The 19584-nt window shown below is 36.9% G+C and overlaps 1 protein-coding gene and 1 long non-coding RNA gene across 4 annotated transcripts; both read right to left on the bottom strand.

Annotated features, from left to right (window-relative positions):
• Positions 1-692: 692 nt before the first annotated feature.
• On the bottom strand, positions 693-3097 carry LOC113308561. Its single transcript, XR_003339904.1, has 3 exons — positions 2668-3097; positions 2460-2532; positions 693-1109 (listed from the first exon to the last, which is right to left on the bottom strand). It is a non-coding gene; the product is annotated as an uncharacterized LOC113308561 (long non-coding RNA).
• A 9496-nt stretch (positions 3098-12593) lies between these two features.
• Positions 12594-16817, bottom strand: LOC113309500 (putative F-box protein At1g53550). 3 transcript variants are annotated; one of them, XM_026557928.1, is made up of 4 exons: positions 15475-16817; positions 14892-14987; positions 14059-14793; positions 12594-13448 (listed from the first exon to the last, which is right to left on the bottom strand). In XM_026557928.1, exon 1 carries the CDS (start codon positions 16709-16711, stop codon positions 15521-15523), a length of 1191 nt encoding a protein of 396 aa, XP_026413713.1. In that variant the 5' UTR covers positions 16712-16817; the 3' UTR covers positions 12594-13448; positions 14059-14793; positions 14892-14987; positions 15475-15520. The 3 variants fall into 3 exon arrangements, with proteins under 3 accessions (XP_026413713.1, XP_026413711.1, XP_026413712.1); XM_026557926.1 differs by having other exon boundaries at positions 12594-14793; positions 14892-14963; XM_026557927.1 differs by having other exon boundaries at positions 12594-14793; positions 14892-14957.
• Between the last annotated feature and the right edge of the window lie 2767 nt (positions 16818-19584).

The raw sequence follows: 19584 nt of genomic DNA, 5'->3' as shown, positions 1-19584 counted from the left end.
CTATTTCACCCGTACCACCACCATTAGGACCACCTCACGTCCACCACCACCAACATTTAACTACCATTCTACCACCACCGTTCAACGGCCACCACCTACCAACCACCAACACCACTAATATTCCACTACCACTCCACCACCATTGCACCACCACCACCAGTCTGTCACCACGACTGGCGCCACCGCCACCAGCACTGGCGCCACCACCACTACTAGTCCGCCACCACCACCACTGATGCAATCACCGCCAGTCCACCGCCGCCACCACCTCCGCCGCCGCCACCCACCCACCGCCACTAACAATCACCACCACTGATGCAATCACCACCTCTGCCACCACCACCACCACCGCCGCCACCCACCCACCACTGGTTTAGGTATTTTGTATCAACAACAGTAGTTGATCCAGTAAAAAAAGGATCAACAACATATATTGACTTAATTTAGGGATCAACAACAGTAGTGATCCAAAAAAAAGGATCAACAACATATGTTGATCCAAAAAAAAAGGATCAACTACTGTTGTTGATCCCCTAAATTGGATCAACAATGGAAGTTAATCCATGTAAAAGGAGTCGACAACCAGAGTTTACAGAAAAAATTGACATACGAGCGAGTGAACTTGGTGTGAATCGAACACGCATCATCTGACATGGAGTCAGTCATGCTGCTATTGCACCACAAATTCCACATTTGGAGAATTTATATCTATAAAATGCATACATTTAAAGTACAAGCATAATGATACTAATCCAAATGTGCTCAAAAGCAGACATGTTATTGTATGCGAAAGCATGTAAAAAAAAACTAGGAGACTTAAAGTTAAAAAGATGTGTCAGCAATTATTCAAATTAATATGTGAATGAACAGTTGGATCTAATGCTTATTCCTAGTGAACTGAGGCTAAAGAAGTTCTTGAGAAGAATGGAAAATTCGTCTCCCCAGTTAGCATGTTATATCTTTTTCCCAATTCTCAAACACGGTAAAATACAAAAGTTTACTTACTGATGCCATAAACATTGATAAAAAGCTGACTTGCAGCGTGTTATCGTTTGAATTTGCTTTAGGGCAGTTGGCCAGTTGCTTTTACTTCTGTTATGTGTAAACACCTGCACATTTAAAAATGGTTATCAATTATTTTTCATCCCATCATTTTAGAGTAATCTAGAGCCAAAAATATTTATGACACTAGGCAAATAATACAAATTACTAAACCTCCAGATAAAAGTTAAAAACACAAACAAAATGAAACTGAAAATCCACATCTGAAACGACATGATGATCAAAAACAGTATATAAGAATTGCTCAGTACATGCCAGACGATTTCTCAAGAGTCATCAACACCTACGAAAATATCATAAAGTATTAAACAAGACAATCATATGGAACAACTATCATCCTCCAATCATATCAAAGCAACCACCGCCACCATCACCGCCGCCACCATCAGTTCAGATAAATTTTGTATCAACAACGGTAGTTTATCCATTTAAATTGGATCAACAATGGGTGTTTATCCATTTCAGTTGGATCAACAGTGGATGTTTATCCATTTAATCAACCATCATTTAAGTAATCTCTGAGTACTAAACTAAAGACAAAACACACCAACAAAAGCAATCAAAACTGGTTATAATTAAAATGATTCAAGATTACTATTACAGTCAACTCATATGCCGCATCATTACATGGACAATATCACTGGCATATCTCATGGACAGTAGGGAGCTCTAGGTATATATCATTGGCATAAAAATGTGTTTTAACATTCTAAACTAACAAGTCAATCAAAATTGCATTCATAAGGAGTATAAGACTAGCAACCTTAATATGTTCATGATAGTCACTGGATAATTAAATTAAATTTCCACTTTGCATATAAACTGTTCCAACTCCAGTACTTTCATTTAGAGGAGCAGTACTTGCATTTTGCATATAAGCTGCTCTTAATTTCGTCTTCAAGTTATGATGTTGCAAAAACTCTCAATTCAACCTGAGATAGTAATGACCACTGCCATTATTCAACACAATCTTTATGAAAACCTATCATTTCCAGCGCTTATTTCAACCATCGAAACTATTAGTCTATATACTAAGTAATAACACCATTGCTTGCAAGTATATCATCCATTAGCAAACTTGATAACTTGAGTCCAATTAACAACCCCTTGTAGGTGCTGGTCGAAATTAGGAGAATTCTACTTCAGTTACCACAACCACCACCACCACCACCATCAACAACTAATATAACAGTTGATTGTGAATCCAGTTAGAAAAATAACTTAGATGAATATACTAATTGAGATTCCTTATCCTCCACCACCACCATTAAGAAGTATCACCATTATTAACATCTCCCAAAAACCACAATCACACCCATCTCCACCACCACAATGACTGCAACCACAATAATCTAGAAATTGAATTTGGATATGTATAATACAACAAAAAATCATACCTTATCCACCACCGGCAGCAACACCATCAGCAGCAGCATTACTTTTTGAATTCTAAAATTACATAACCAAAACCTAAAGAAATCATCCAATACTCTCTAGATCAATCAAATCGAGATAAAACAAAAATTCAATCTAAATCAAATCATATAGATACAAACATGAAATCAGTTTTGAATAATCTCTAAAACCTAAAAGGAAATGGCATACCTCCTCCTCCCATGCCGCCGCCAGAACCACCATCATCATAGTTACTCCTCTCTCTTCGATAATTCGGAAAGTTTAACTATAATATTACCAGAAATCAAAACCAAACCTAAAATTAGATCTCGATATCGTTGAATCTGATTTAAAAAATTAATATTTAGACGAAGAAGAAGATGAAGAAGGGGGTTTCATCAGTTGCTGATAATTGTGGATCCAATCTTGAATCAGTTGGCGGCGACGAATGTGGTGGTGTTGTTGTGCAGAAGGAAAAGAAGATGAAGAAGAAGAAAAGAAATATCAACCTCTGGTTATGATGTTGGAGTAGGGATTGTGCAGAAATCATGAAAATAAAATTTAAGTGGCGCAGCTGGTGGTGGTAGTTACAGAGGTGGTGGTGGTGGTTGAAAGAAAATGAGAGAAGAAATGAAACTGAAAAAGGAAGTGAATCGATAAGAAATTAAAAGAAAAAGGGTAAATATGAAAAATAGGAAAATGTTGATGGACCCTTGATGGGCTTATAGATGAAGATGGATATATTTATTATTTGATAAGGATATTTGTGAAGTCCATCAAAACAAGGGACAATAATTCAATTTCCACAAATAAAAAATCATTCAAAGCAAGTAGCATTCGTGAAAGACGCGCGATTGGGATAGTAAAACTGATTGGGGATAGAAAAAAAGGATAAAAACCGGATCCAAATATCAAATCAGGGTCACCCCTTATCTAAGTATTTTACCTAATTCATAATTTACCCCTTACTAATTAGGTTTAGTGCTTAATTATAATTAGGAAAAATCTTAAATATTTGTTAAAAGATTAGTATGTGTTATTATTTGTATTTGGGTGAGTGAGGTGAGAGTAGAAGGAGGAAAAAAGTATTTGAGAGGGAACTTATTTTGGTGAAAATGGAAGATGATTGTGAAGAGAGAATTGTTGTTGTTGAATCTTTAGCTCAACTACAACAAGGAGCATATCTTGAATCTTCAGCTAATGACAACAATTCACAATTACAACTCTTTGTTGAGACAACACCCTTGAATGATGATTTTTACGAGCATGGATAGTTTTTTGAAGAACCTACACAAGAAAGTAAACTTGCACAACATACAAGCATCCCCAGTATACAGGTAAAGCTGTTAAGATGTTGAAAATTTGATATTTTTCCTCTAAATCCACCATTTTTGTAGCTGAAAAAGCTCTCTGCTGGCATGGATGTGGTATGAATACAATGCCGGAAGTAGCTATACCGGCATGGTACTCATACTACGGCCATGCCGGCAGCCCGATATTCCCCATTTTTAACCCAACCCGGCATAGTATTCAACCAAAAAACTATACCGGTACAAAAGTTACTTTTTACCTACCACGGAATATTCTATGGAATATGCTACCGGCATGGTTAAATTCAAAGGTTACCATGCCGATACTGCATGAAAAACATACAGGAAGCAGTGCCTTCCAAAGCTAAAAACCGGCATACTAGATTAATTAACTACCAAGCCGGAACTGTGTACCGGCGTGGAACCGTAGATGATGGAAATGCCGATACATGCACCGGCATTGTTCAATTCTAACGTTACCATGCCGGTACCTTCAAAAAACATAAAGGAAGCAGCGTTTTCCAAAGCTAAATCCCGGCATGGTATATTAATTATGGTCCACACTGGAAATATGAACCGTCGTGGAACCATAGGTAACGAGCATGCCGGCACTTCTGCTTCAGGCGTTCATTTCAAATGAAATATGGATGCCGAAAACAGTTTCAAATTTGGACTTCATTTTTGGTTCAGTTAGATCATGCCGGAACATTGTTCGTGCATGCCGAAACTGTGGTCCGACATACTATTTTAATTTATTTTGGAACTAATTTATTTTCTTTTCATTCGATCCATAGGTTGTCACATATATTGATCCAAGAAATGCAAAACCGTTTCATCGGAATACTAGAAAATTCCTCTGGTATGTTAATAAAGAATACTTTTCACCTAGTATATTGAACTTTACTAATGGATTGCTTCTAATGAACCTTATAATCTCCCATTTTTTGCAACGTAGGGAAGAAAATCTCCAATGGAAGCAAGTGCTTGGGTTAAAGAGACGGCTCTTAAGAACATGTGTGCGTTGGTGAGGAATACCCAACCTTCAAATAATCGTTTTGAGATGGTTTGTGTGAGAAGTGGGAAATACAAGGAGAAGAATAGCCACAAGAGAAAGGTTTATGTATATCCAAAGAAGAATAAAAGGGTATACAAGACTCGTACGATGAAGAATAATTTCCCCTTTAAGCTTGTATTTTATTTAAGAGACAGTGACAATGAATGGGATTGTACAGTGTTTTTCGGCCGCCAAAACCACCGGGATCCGAAATTTTTTGTTGGTGACTCCCTAGTTGCGAAGTTAAAACCTCATGAAATGGAGGATCTAAAGAGATTGACCAAAGAACTTATTAAACCAAGAAAAATTCTCAAAGGGTTTAAGGAAAAGGATTGGACGAACGTGTCTTCTCTAAGTACAATTTATAACGCACAAGCAAGTATTAGGAGGGTTGAATGGGAAGGGAGAACCTTTATGCAAGAATTTGAGAAGATAGTTTGGGATCAAAACTACACGCGAATCATTAAAACAAGGTCGGACAACAAGTCCCTTCAAATATTCATTTCGCATCCTTTGCTTTCACAATTGGCACATACATGTTGTTGTTTTCTTTTGATGGATTGCACCTACAAGACAAATAAATACAATATGTCGTTGTTCAACATCGTGGGGCAAACATCGGACAAGGTATCATTCACATTGGTTTGGTGTTTAATGGAAAACGAGAGGGACTATAATTATCATTGGGCATTACGACAATTGAAATTAATCTTCCGGGAAAATCAACTTCCGAGGGTCATTATAACCGATCAAGATGACGCATTAATGAATGCAATATCCGACGTCTTCCCGAATGCACAAAATTTCCTATGTACATATCATATACCTCAAAATATCATAAAAACTTTTCATGCCTTGTTTGAACCCACTAAGACGGATATTAACAAGAGAATGATTGTTCAACTAGAGGAAGATGTCTGCAAGAATAAACTATCACCCGAAAAAGAATAAGATGAGAGAAGCAAGATCAAACAACATGTGGACAAAGAACATGAGGAAAATCATAAAAAGTGGTTGGAATTTTTAAGAGATTGGGAGAAAGTTTATTGTTCTCTTACGTAGGATATGTATGAAAAGAGATTGGACAAGTTTATTTCCGACTGGAACAAAGTTTATCTGACTGCCGTTTGGTATTTTCGGACTCAATGGTTGGATAAGTTCAAGGAAAAATTTGTGCGTTCATGGACAAAACGGTATAGACACTACAAGAATGAAGCAACTAGTGTAGCGGAGTCTTCTCATGGGAGATTTAAAGATCTCATCCAGTCCGTATAAGGAAACATGCTTACAGTCACCGAGGAAATGGATCAATACTAAGATTGATATCGATAGGATCAAGAAGGACTTTGAGAACAACTCAATGGAAAGGATAAGTTCATATTTATAATATGGTAAGTTGCTCCAAGGCATAGAGTTCAACGTATCTCACTACGCAATAAAACATATGACGAGAGAAATGAAAAATGAGATAAACTACGGCAAACTAGGTGATTTGTGTATTTTCCCCGACATGTCTTCATTGGGGATTCCGTGTCATCATATGCTTATGAAGTACGAAGAGGTGATACCTATTGAGGTTATTGATCTGTTTTGGAATAAACTATCTCCCCCCCCCCCCAACCCTCGCCCATCCTACCCCACGAAAGATCCAGGACAATCACCATGGGATACGAACGAAGCAAAAGAATTCTTCGAAGCTTACTCATGTGGCAACTCGGTTATCCGAAAAGTCTTGTTGAGCCAACTAAGTCTAATTACATGCCCATGGACAACACAAATTGAAGAGCCAACAAAGGGAGATCCACCCGGTATACTGCAATCTAAAACGGCAAGGAGAAAATTAAGGAAAGAATTAAAAGAAATGAGTCAACGTGAACTCGAGGTAAGTAAGAAACGAGATCCAACAAGATGTCATATTTCGTAAGCAAGGTTAGCGGAAGAGCCGGTGCATGGTTCAACGATGCAATTGACTGTCACAGAATCACACTTCACATAATTTTCAACCCAAGCATATAGACCTGAATTTCTTACTAATCTTTGGACCTCTTCACATTCCTTAGACAAATCCGAATGAGAAGCGGCTTGGTTTCGGCAAACACGCACATCCTTCTTATGATCCTACAATTAGGTGATAGTAAGATTAAAAGATTTTACATAAATACACAAGAATACATATGCACAAGATAAAAAAATCTTACATAGGTTTGATAGATAGTACGATCCGGCGTGTCCTGGTAGCCAAATAGAATTCTCGGATCGTCAACTTCACCCCAAATTCTACCACGAGAAAGGTCAGGTATCATGTCATCAGAATGAGGAAGGTGGGAACCTTTAACTTTTACTTTGTCCTTGCCTTTGCCTTTGCCTCGTGTCGATTATTGACTTGGCCCACCCACTTCGCTTTGGCTTGCTAATTGACTTGGATGAACTCATTATCTTCCTCCTCACTTTCCTCTTCATCTTCCTCATTGTGCTCAACTGTTCCAGTAGGTTCATGAATAACAAGTCGACTACGGTCAAAACGAATCTCCCAAATTATCCCTCTTGTATCATCCCCCAAACGCTTGTTGCGACCTTGATCTTTCCCTCGAGGAGGCAGATACTAAGGAGTATCAAGACCGTCCTTCCTTCTTTTCTTAACGACAACATCTTTAGTTTTTCCTTTGTTAGCTTCCTTGGATCTATCCCTATATCAAAATACACACGAAATGAATATAAGACAACTCACTTTCATTCTTAATACCGGCATAGATTTACGAAAAACAAACCATTCCGGGACAAAAAATGGCATAGTAATTTGGAAAAAACAGCATGTCGATACACCATTCCGGCAGTGAACAATAATTATCGACAATGCCGGTAATTTATAGGTTTTTCCTGGATACCAAAAGAGCACTACCGGCACAGACGAAAAAAATTCAACTCCATGCTGTAACCGGGTACCGGCATACAATGCAACCTAAAGTCAATGACGGTACTGATAACAATTTCTAGTGGTTTCTTGGATACCAAAAGATCACAACCGGCATACTTGAATTAATGTAAACCAATGTCGTAACAAACTACCGGCATAGTATTCAACCTAAATTTAATGCCGGTACAGAACATCCAGTTTTAGGTGATTTTAGCATCCGTACCGGTATTGTATTCATACAAAATTTAACGTCGTTAAAAAATATCGACATTGCCTTCATTCTAGTTTGAATGTCATAATCCAATACCGGCATTGTGTTCATATTAAAATCAATGTCGGTACTCACTGAAACTCAACTGTTTGAGTTAGGGATTGCGATTCTAACCCAAACCCACTGCTATAAATCGATTCAAACACTTCTAAAACGGTTCAAAATCATTTACCTTCTCACAGAAGCCATGTTTACGAGAAGTTGATTGTCCGAGTTCTCTTCTTCTTCTTCTTCTTGCTCTTGAGCAATCAAAGCAAGCCTTTGTTATAATTTTTTTTGAGCAATCGATTTTGACTTCGATTGGGCATCAAATTTCTTTCTTGGAGGCATGGTTATGATTCAGGTAGGTTAATCAACGAAGAAATTTTTGAATCGACGATTAATCGTCGATGAATAAGAAGATTGAAGAATTTTTCTTTTCAAACCCTAAGCCTAGTGTGCCGGAACTGATTTGAGAGAATGGGGGATAAATGATTTGGTCTTTAGGTTTTAATTTATAGTAGAAAGGGTATTACAGTCTTTTCATAATGTGTTTTAATTAACCAAAGAGTATTTTAGTATATTCATACCCATAAATCAATCACCCCTTAGAAGACTAACTTGGGGGAAGTAATTTATATCCCCCAATCTCGCGTTCTTCGTCAAACCTTTTTTTTTTATTTTTTTATAAATTAGGTATTTCATTTTACATACTAACTTGTGGCTTTAGCAGCCGTTACAACAGTATTATAGCCATCTACTATAGTTAACAAATTAAAGGTATTACAAGAAAAATAAATTGTAGATAATAAAAGGTAAGTGATAAAACCACCAAAAGATGTTGGAAATGCATATGTTACCTCGTTAAAAACCTTATCAAGAAAAACCCATTCCCAAATGGATAAAACCTTAACGAAGGAAAAGAGCACAACACGATGAGTCCTAAAGCATATTCTAAAACTAAAATTACAAAACTAACCATTTGTAATTCTTCAATAATCTAAGAAGCATTCGTTCTCCATCGGTACCCAATGGGTAGTCTTCTAATACTAGCAATATGTAAGATTGCAAGTTGTGAAGATTGAGCGTCTTTGCTCACGATAGAACTATCAAAATGGTTTCTTGAGCCCTTCTATCACGAACGAGTCTGATAAAAGTGCACGACGGCCTGTACATGAGAGAGATATCTTCTTAATGATTGAGGATAACGTTTTAGCCTTTTCCACAATCGAAGATTTGGTTGTTGAGAGTTGCATCTTCGAAAAAATGCAGCCATATACAACATAGCCAATATTGATTTCAACATCATGTTGTTTCACATGAGCATTCAATTTCCTATTCCAAGAAAAAACACAAAAGTAGGTTAAAATATACACCAACCTTATACAGACACAATATATTTTAAAGTAACCAAACCGAAATTTCTAAAACTAAATGAAAAACTTTACAAGGTGTGTGCAAATTAAATAGCCTAGTTTACTGTCTAGTCTCAACTGGTTCAGGGAAAAATGGAGACAACTTCACGTAAAAAGAAAAAAGGAGCAATCTAGAGTCAACTAATAATCAAACCTACTGTACAAGAAGTAAGAAAATAATGGTAACCAGACATACAGGAGTTACAGGATGTACCAGCTAGAGGATTATTGTGATACATGCGACCATAACCCGCTAAATAGTGATAGAAATAAGCAACACAGTCTGACGGTTACATAATATAATTCTGCCATGTATGGTGGGTTTCTCTTAGGTTATAATCTTGGAATTTCAGATATATATATATATATATATATATCAATTTATATCCTTTTGTTTGTATCATGGGTAGAAATGCCACATATTCGGCCAGATTGTTACTCGAACCACCATTTGGCCGTCATTCAAGTATGTCACTCCGACGACCAACTCAGCATTCAGGCTAACCAAATCTACCGATCGGTTAGCGGTCAAAATCAATGACCGGTCAATGGTCGGTCCGCACCCGGTCAATGATCAAAGTCAACTATCCGTCAATGGTTATGTGATTGGAGTGTTTCTATGACTCCACGTCTTTGGGGAGGGTTCTGTTTCTGAGAAACAGGTAAAGGTTGTATTAGAAAATATTAGTCCTTACAAGAGTTATGATTGGCTATTTAAGAGACCAATCCTGCTATAGTGTTACACAGACTTCTCACACACTTACAATTACAAGAATAAGTTCAGTCAACTAATTCTGACTTGACTGAACGCACACACTTTATCTAATAGTGTCTGGTATGTCGATTGAAGTTGCTGTATTAACTTCTGTCAAGAACGAGTTGCGTATTTTAGACCTTGATTGCAGCAGTAGTTTTTGTCAGTTCAACCTCTAGTGTACACGCTAATCTTGTGGTATTGTCCGTCATAACTTGGCAAGTTGTTTCTTGTACCGATGCTATTCCTGGGTAGCTGCTTACAGGTAACATACAAGTTTGTCATTTTGAATTTTAAACTGCCTCATTTGATCAAGTATTAACTTTTTTTAAGTGTATTTTCACCCTTGGAGAAACTATTTAGTTTGTTCTTGTCTACAATATTCTTGGGTCATCAAACTGCTGCAGACAAACTCTTTGAGATTTTAGGCACATAACATGGCAATGCTAGTCTTAGTAAATGCAGCCAAATTGCGGAATGCGGGGGATTTCTCAGTAGTATGAGGGAATATATTTTTTCTTACTTCTTACTGTTTATCTGATACATAATCACACGGATGTAAATTCATAGTTTTTCATATTTTTGTCTAGTGTATTGACAGTGCATGGTAGAAAGTTAGAGGCAGCTAGTGTTGTCCCCTCCTAGCCAGGATTAGGACGTGTTAATCATCCGTAAGGAGATACACAAAGAAAGCCTTTCACTATTTTGAACAAAGTAACCTCACCTGATTCATGATTCTCAACTCTTCTAAGTTCCAACACTTAACACTTTAGGATATGAAGTGACTTTATAAGCTTAACCATATTTGCAATTGCAAGATTAACCAGCGTTGGCAATGATGGTAAAAAAGGATAAAGGCCTGAGACTCTGCGGGATGGGATACCTGGCATTGCTTAGTCCATGACTGTTTTGTGCACGATTGTACTTTGGGACTATTACTAACCCTTCGCAGAGCAACACCAGTTTGTATTTTGGAGGTAGCATTTGCGCAGCATCAAACCCTTTGTAGTTATGAAGAATTTTAAAAATCAAGATTTCTTCTTGGAAATTGCCTCCTGTAAACCCATTGTATACGTTTTACCAAGATTTGGCTTCATAAGAGCATTCTGACCAATTTGTACATTTATTTCTTGCATGTTAAGTTTAGCAGCAGCAAGCATCCATTTGTTAAACATATCCTATGACTGTTACTGTTCTCTTATATGCACTGCTGTCCCTATCTGTAGTGAGCTTCTGACTGTCTGCAGTAAAGACTGATACCATGACTGCAGAATTTATGAACCTGACACTAGTTTGTACTGCATTACATTAGATATGGTGCCTTTTGAACTAAGATGATCTTTATAAAAAGCATATGTAGCACCAAAAAATGATAACGATCCTTAATATCAATTTGGAGCTAGAATGGCATGGTTTAGTACTTAGTTGCAGGAAATTAGAATATCAGTTTTGGTTCTTTCCTTAGAAAGGAAACTTAGATTTAGATTGAGTTTTTAAGGATGAACCAGTAAAAGCTGGAGTACACAGCTTTATTTCATATTTTTCTCTTCAAGGAGTACTATTTTCCGAGTCGGTATGCTTGAATTTGTTGCTATTAAGGTTTACAGTTCCAATGCAGTACACATCTTTTCTCCTACACACAAAACACTCTGAAGCTGATGAGAAGTCTCTTGTATATGCGTCGAAGTGGAGCTTGACAAATCCTCAGGAGGAGGCTGACAAATAGGTTGGCCTTCAGCTGAGATCAAGACTGGTTCATTGAGTTTTACCTCCACTTGATAGTAATCTCTGAATAGAGAATTTGCGCCAACAAGAATGCACTAAACAGGAGTAGCTTGCTTATCAAAAAACAATAAATTTCTAGATTTCCACATACCCATAGAATATTAGAATCGGAGCAGCAATTTTTCTTGCAGTCTCCCATATCGAGCCAGCCAGCTATAGTAGATTGGATCATAGTAATAGGGTACTTCCGTTACTCTAAACTGCAGGTGTTATGCAAAAAGTTGTGGTAACACAGTTGCCCTAATTGTTCTGTCCTCTGTATTGCTGTGCAGTGTAAGGTTGCCTGTGACCTGCCCAAGCTGGTTGAAGGGCTTACGCGTCTGTTCAAATCTGATTTCTATGGCGTGTGTACCATCGAGTAGTCGCACAAGCACATTACTACTGGTGCTGGAGCACTCCATCTTGAGATCTGACTTGCGGGACGATTTCATGCAGGAATTCTGATGTCTGACCCTGTTGTTTCATTCCGCAAGACAGTGCTAGGATAATCTTCGAGAACCAAGTCTCCAAACAAGCACATCCGTATATGGAGGCACGCCCTCTTGAGGATGTACTTGCTGAAGCATTGATGATGGCTGTATTTGGCGAAGATATGTCTTATTTTGAGGACAAGAAAATAGTTAAGTGATTTCTTTCTTCTTATTTTGAGGACAAGAAACCAAGTACAGATTCCCAACCACCAAATCCAGCATACAATAATATATTCAAGACAAACAAATTCAAAATACATTGATAAAGATTTGATTTAGCTCCGAAAGAAGACTTTATCCTCTTTGTTTAGAGGCTTCCAAACCCATATGGCAATATCTCCCAAGTCCCGATCACCAAATACAACACAATGTTAAAAGGACTTGAAATTATAATCCAGAAATGCCTTCATTTAACAAAATAAAATGGAAGATCTTCACAAAATTATAACTCAACGGACATCCAGTCACTAAGTGCTGTAAAATTACTCATCCATCGTTCTTTATCACCTGGCTCCACAGCCAGATTTTCTTAAAGTTTTGACTTCTTAATATCATTCTTGAGTTTCATTCAGAGACTTGATTCTCCAGGTTTTATTTCTCAGCCTTCTCTCGATCATTGATTGATACCAAAAGCCGACTGATACTAGAAGCCAATTTTGAAGCCTTCTCTGGACTATTGATTCTGTAGGAGCAAAGCCGCCATCTATGTATCCTACCGCTCCGGATGGAACCAAAAGGAACAAGTAGACCATAATGGGGCAAGTTAACTACATCATGTGAACAGGGTTGCAAGCTCTCTGTCTATCTAGAGGAAAAGTTAAGCCAAACCTTGACAGTTCAGTGCAATATATCATAAAAATTCTGCCAACGCGTTGAAATTGCTTTTTTCCCCATGTAAACGGGTAATCACCCAAAGACAGATAGCTTGGCTACCGAATACTATCTTAACCCCTCCATAAGCATATTTCACCAGTTAAGAAATCAAAAACCATTTCAGAATCTTTAAACCAGGACATGGGAGAAGGAAAAGGATATAGTCCTGCATACCATCACTTAATCGACATATTATTCATTTTCATGCTAGAAACATCATATTTTCAATTTTGGAAAAGTAGAAGTACCAATACTTCCAACAACAGGACTCAAATATATCTACAGTAATCATAAACTACGTGATGGCTATGCCGTGGGGGTCAAAAGAAAAAGGTAAGTGCTGTGACTAATCTAAATAGATTCTCCGTCTTAATATTGCAAGTTTAATTTCAGATCATAAATATTGTGACAGAATCCAAACAACCTATATACAAAAGAAAAACCCTCGAAATTGTGATGCCTTTAATTTCTTGATTTTCTAAGAACCCTGTCACGATCAGTGAGAGATGTTTCATAATGTTTGGACATGGATCTCCTCCAAAAGCTCAGGAGCTACAGAAACATAATTCCTGTCCAACGCACCTCTGAGATAACATTCTAAGTTTTAAGCAGAACAGAAGAGTATGCTTTTGTGCCTAGTAAATCCTTATCCTCAACTCTGTAGACCTAGCAAATGTTTAACTTGCTCGAGTTGGGAATAACTTTCATGTACTCTATGGGAGCGATATAAATGTAAAATGCAAGAACATCATAAGCAAATGAATTTAAATATGTACCTTTTCAAATGCATCGTACGATTTGTGAACATGGTAACTCCTCTAAAGCCTGCGGGAACCTTCTGGCGTTCCAAAGCAGGCAGACTTTATCGACAAAATGCTCTGCCCTGGGGCACACCTTAAACAAGCTTCGATCTTCTTGAAGTAACATCGGCACAAAATTTTCAATAGTTCTCTTAAAAAAAGATGTCCCGTTGAACCACCCCACATTCATCAAAATTACCAGTAAATTTCCGGCTGATTTCAGCCATTAATGAAGAACATGAAACAGATATTAATAAGACTTAATATTTTTGGACAATCAATGCTATCAAGAAGTTTAACATGTGCTACCATCTCTGCGAGGTTCTTCCATAATTACTTTGTATTTATCCTTGTCGCATCAACCAACAATACATTCCTAGAGTTAGCAGAAGCACAAAAGGCTTATATGGAGGCCAACAACGAGTTATGATTTTGAAACAGTTATAGGCTATCATTGTGGGACTCCTTAGAGTGCTTCAGAAGCTTTTACCTCGGAAACTGTGAGCTAAGGATTCTTCACTCGGATCTCTCAAGTCGCTAGTAATAGGAAAAGTAAAAATGGTACAGAAGCCTAAGGAATGAGACATCGATAACAGTTTTGGCAGAGCTAGTGTTGGGCTACTGAATAAAGCTTACATCCATATCCATGCTATTGCGAACAGACTCAGACATCTCCAGAAACTTGTGTCAAGAAATGGTACAACTTGAAACCTAAATGAATCAGAGTTAAGGAAAGGGAAAATTAATACAACTGAAACTGGAAGTAGGAATTAAGTATGTGGATAACTAAAATTTATGTGCAAACTCACCCATTAAATGAAGATGCCAAAATCCTCGATGCCAACAGAGTGATTGTTCTTAATGCTGGTTGTAGCCTGCAACTGCAATGTACCTTGCTCATTGATCTTTCCCATAGAGATGGAAAAGTAGCATATTGACGACAAACAATTCAGCTGGTTGTAGTTGATGACAGAATGATAACATAAATCATTTTAGTTATTACTGAGAACTGTGCATAATTGACTCTCCTGTTCTTGTGAAATTTGTGATGGATAAAGACACATTTCAAAAGAGTTTATGCTTCCTCGACTCCCATGTATAGACGAAATAGTCATTACATTGTACATCACACACCCATCGAAATAGGGTAGTGTCACTAACAAAATGCACACTTAACAAAGCAATAGAGCTTAACTAACATAAAAACCACTCCCATAAAGTTGGGAAGACGATACAAAGACAGAATAGAAGTAATCCATGCATACATGTTACTCAGTAACACAAGTCAATAACATTTAGGTTCACACAAAGGTTACTTATTCAACTTCAAAATTAAACTCACAAGTCTACAGAATGATATGAATATTACTTCAGAAGCTCAATGGAGATTACCAGTATACAAGTGCGTACGCAGTGATCTCATCCTTTTACAGCTGCTTCAATGGCTGATCATGGCTTCTATTGACTCCATTGTTTTTGTACCTTCTTCCCCTAATTCCTTCAACGAAACTAAGGTATTCTTGTGAGGCAATACTTGAACTACCAGTTTCTTCAAATCCACAAGCCATTTAGAGGTTGCGGCTTTTAGGTCGTAAAAGTTGAGATAATTATCCCAGAGGCATAAAACACCATCACTCTTTGTAATGGCTAATAATTCGATATCATATATTTCAAACTCTCGACTCCAAATGAATGACTGATGTTCCTCTCCCTGATCTTTCATGTCGTGATTGCCATTCTTCTTTTTGAGTAGCCACACGTCATAACTTACGACTCCTTGGATAACTGAACAAATAGCAAAAAAGAAAACCCCATCCAAAACCCCTATTCTGTTACCTAAAGAATAACTCTCTGGTGGCGAGGGAGGTGTCAAAAGATTTTCACAAAAGATTTCCTGAGACAAATCAAAGGCAATGATTTCGGATATATCGTTTTTCAGCTTCAGCCAACAAAGAGCTCCATTAGCAAAGATACCTTGTCTATGTTGCCAAGAACAATTGTTGATATGACAATCGAAGTTTCCAATGTTTCTCCATCCAAACCCACTGCCTAGAGTATAAATGTGGACTTCGAGAAGATGGGTCTTCTTCAACATAAACATTCCTACAACTTTGTACTCATTGGTCGAAGAAACATAACCAAATCCGCTCATGGAGACAATATACTGACTAATATTACAATTTATCCTGATTTCTGGAAGCAAAACATATTCTTTGGTGATGGGGTTACATATGCAATGAGGTCGTACTTTCAAAGATGTGCCTCCAGAAGCAAGACAGATCAAGCCATTACATGAACCAACAATTCTAGTATCGATAAACGGGGATATTAAATTAATCCTTCTAATGCTTTCAATTGGTGTAGACTCATTATCTTGATTATATTCAAAATACTGAAAATTTTCATTATTTCCTATTTCAGACCGAGTCATAGCGAGAAAACTTAGCTTACCAGAATCAGAATCAGGATTTAAGAGATGATGATGGAAGTGCATCTTTGAGAATGATGGGTGAAGAACAAGATTTCTCCAGGTTTTGCTTACTAATTTGCATCCCAGAACTGATTCTATTGGTAAACCCGTTAGAATCTCTAATGCGATTTCCACAGGGAGAGACTTGAAATACTCCATGAACGAATGATAAAACCCTGGAAGTGGAAGAAACGAGGATTATTATTCAGAAAGAATGGTTTAGAGAGATCTCAATCTGGGGTTTATAGGAAAACGGAGTGATGGAATTGGGGATTTATTTTTGGTCTGGAAAGAGTTAAGCAGGGAAATAAATATAGAACCGAAAATTGTGTTGTAAATAGTCCCAGGTGCAGTAATTTCTTTTTACTCTTATTTCGTGTAAAAAAAATTGTAGGGTAGTCTGGGGTTAAAACGGGTGAGTACATGGTGGTTTAGCTACAGAGCCGAAGAGCCTGATTTACTTTCCTCAATGCTTCTCTACGGTATCAGAGCCGAAGAGTCTGATTTCCAATTTTCTTTGCTTCTGCCGTTAAATCTGTAATTTTTTTTTTGAGTTTTATTTCTTTGTTTTGTAATGGATTTGATTCCTCCTAATATAATTTCTCGTATTGTTCCTTTGAAACTCCGGGATCATAATTTCCTAACCTAGAAAGCTTTACTTTTACCTTTATTCAAAAAGTTTAATGTAATCATATTCATAAATGGATCTTATCTTTGTCCTCTCAAATACGTCTATATTTCGTATTGTTCCTTTGAAACTCCGGGATCATAATTTCCTAACCCGGAAATCTTTACTTTTACCTTTATTCAAAAAGTTTAATGTTCTCAGATTCATAAATGGATCTTATCCTTGTCCTCTCAAATACGTCTATACTACTCAAAATGCATAACCTATGGAAACTATTGATCCGGAGTATACTTACTGAAATCAAGAGGATCAAATTTGATACTTTGGATACAATCAACAATATCAGAAAATGTGATTACTTATGTTGTTAGACCAACAACATCCTATGATCTATGGAAATCCATTGAGGAAAGATTTATTCATGTTTCTTCAACTCATGATGGAACTATCTTCTTTAAAACAAGGTAATACTTCAATTGTTAACTATTTGAATGAAATAAAGAAGATCTCAGATTCGCTTTTTGTTGATGGATCTAAAATTGGGGATAGTGAAATGATGGTTTATGTTCTTAATGGTCTCGATTCTGCTTTCGACTCTTTATTTACCTTCATTAGAGTTAGAAATCCACCAGTTAAAATTGGAGAGCTTCACAATCTATTAATGAGTGAAGAAATTATATTGAAAGATAGATCCAAAACATTTATTCAACTTGGTGAATCTAAAGCATTTACTGCTTTTAGACCTCACAAATCATAATATGTTCAGAGATTCACTCATCCTCCATCATACTTTCGACCTAGATTCAATTACACATTCATACAAACTCAACCATGCAGAACACCTCCACTATCTCAATCTTTTCCTTGTCAAACGTCTCCTCAATTTTCACTACCCTCCACTTGATCGGCTTCATCTTTTCCTATGAGAAATCCTTATAATGCACAAGTTACACCAATAATGTCACAAGCTCAAGGCTCCCTGCCATATATATTTCAAGAATGGTCATCCATCTATTGAATGCGGTCGCAGAATGAATTTTGCATATCAAGGTATGCCAATCCACATAATTTGCATGTTGTGATGGCTACCACTGATATTCTTGATGGGAATCCTTGGTATGCTGATAGTGGAGCAACAAATCATATTACTTTAGATTCTTATGATCTCACTGAGTTCCAATCCTATAATGGTAATGAACAGGTTTCTACAACTAATGGTGAAGGTATTTCAATATCTGAAATAGGTACTTGTACAAAAAAAAATATTAAAAATAAAGTTATTTTACCAAATATATTACATGTGCCTACTTCTTCTCATAAATTTCGTTCAGTTCACAAATTTACTAAGGCAAAAACTGTAATATAACTTTGAGGCTGATAAATTCTATATTAAGGATCTCAAATCTGGGAGGAGTATTTTCCAAGGGCATAGTAGGAATGATCTTTATCCGAAGCATCTGTCGGATACTTCTTGTGCTTCTACAACAACTGATACTTCAGATGCTTCTTCTCCTACTAATCTTGCTGATGTTCAAGTTTTTGCTGCGACTCTTCACAAAAGACTTAGATACCCCTATTTTCAGTTTTTACAAAGAGTATGTCATTGGTTAGCTATTAACCTTTTGAAACAGCCTATTTTCTACAATGATTGTACTCTAGGTATATCACATAAGCTTCCCTTTGAGGCTTATTCTTTTATGTCAAGTAAACCATGGCAACTATTGCATATGGATTTATGGGGTCTAAGTCTTGTATCATCTAATAGTGGATACAATTACTATTGTAACATTATCATTGATGATTACAACAAATATTGCTGGATTTTCCCATTATTAAGGAAATCATTGTTTCAGTCTTTATTGGTTTTGCAACTCAGGTCCATAAATTTTTTGTATTGAACATTAAGATAATTAGAACTGATGGAGGTGGGAAGTTCATATCTACATAATTTCACTCTTTTCTTACTTCTAGTGGTATTCAACATCAATATAATTGTCCACATACCCCTGAGCAGAATGGGGTGACCGAGTCCAAACATAAACACCTAGTGTGAGTGGGAAGAACTCTATTACTTCAAGCAAATTTAGCTGACTCTCTAGGTTGATGCTTTTCAGATAGCAAATTATTTTATAAATAGACAACCAATTGCAAGTTTGTCATTCATTTTTCCATATAAAGTTCTTTATGGTTCTTCTCCTAATTACGATTCATTCAGGGTGTTTGGGTGTGCTTGTTATCCTTGGTTAAAGCCATATACTCAATCTAAACTGAAACCTAGAAGGAAATTGTGTATATCTCTTGGTTATTCTCAATGTCATAAAGGATACAAATGTTTTGATCCTAAGACTATAAGAGTTTATTTGTCCAAAATTATCAAGTTTGATGAAGCACATTTTCCTGCACT

Source organism: Papaver somniferum, chromosome 9 (assembly GCF_003573695.1).
Source record: "Papaver somniferum cultivar HN1 chromosome 9, ASM357369v1, whole genome shotgun sequence".
Classification (NCBI taxonomy): Eukaryota; Viridiplantae; Streptophyta; class Magnoliopsida; order Ranunculales; family Papaveraceae; genus Papaver; species Papaver somniferum.
Note: the sequence above shows the minus strand (reverse complement) of the source record. Positions and strands in the feature narration are given on the sequence as shown.

Bases quoted from the DNA above. Each gene is read 5' to 3' on its own strand.
- LOC113309500 (XM_026557928.1), bottom strand. From the start codon at position 16,711: ATGGAGTATTTCAAGTCTCTCCCTGTGGAAATCGCATTAGAGATTCTA.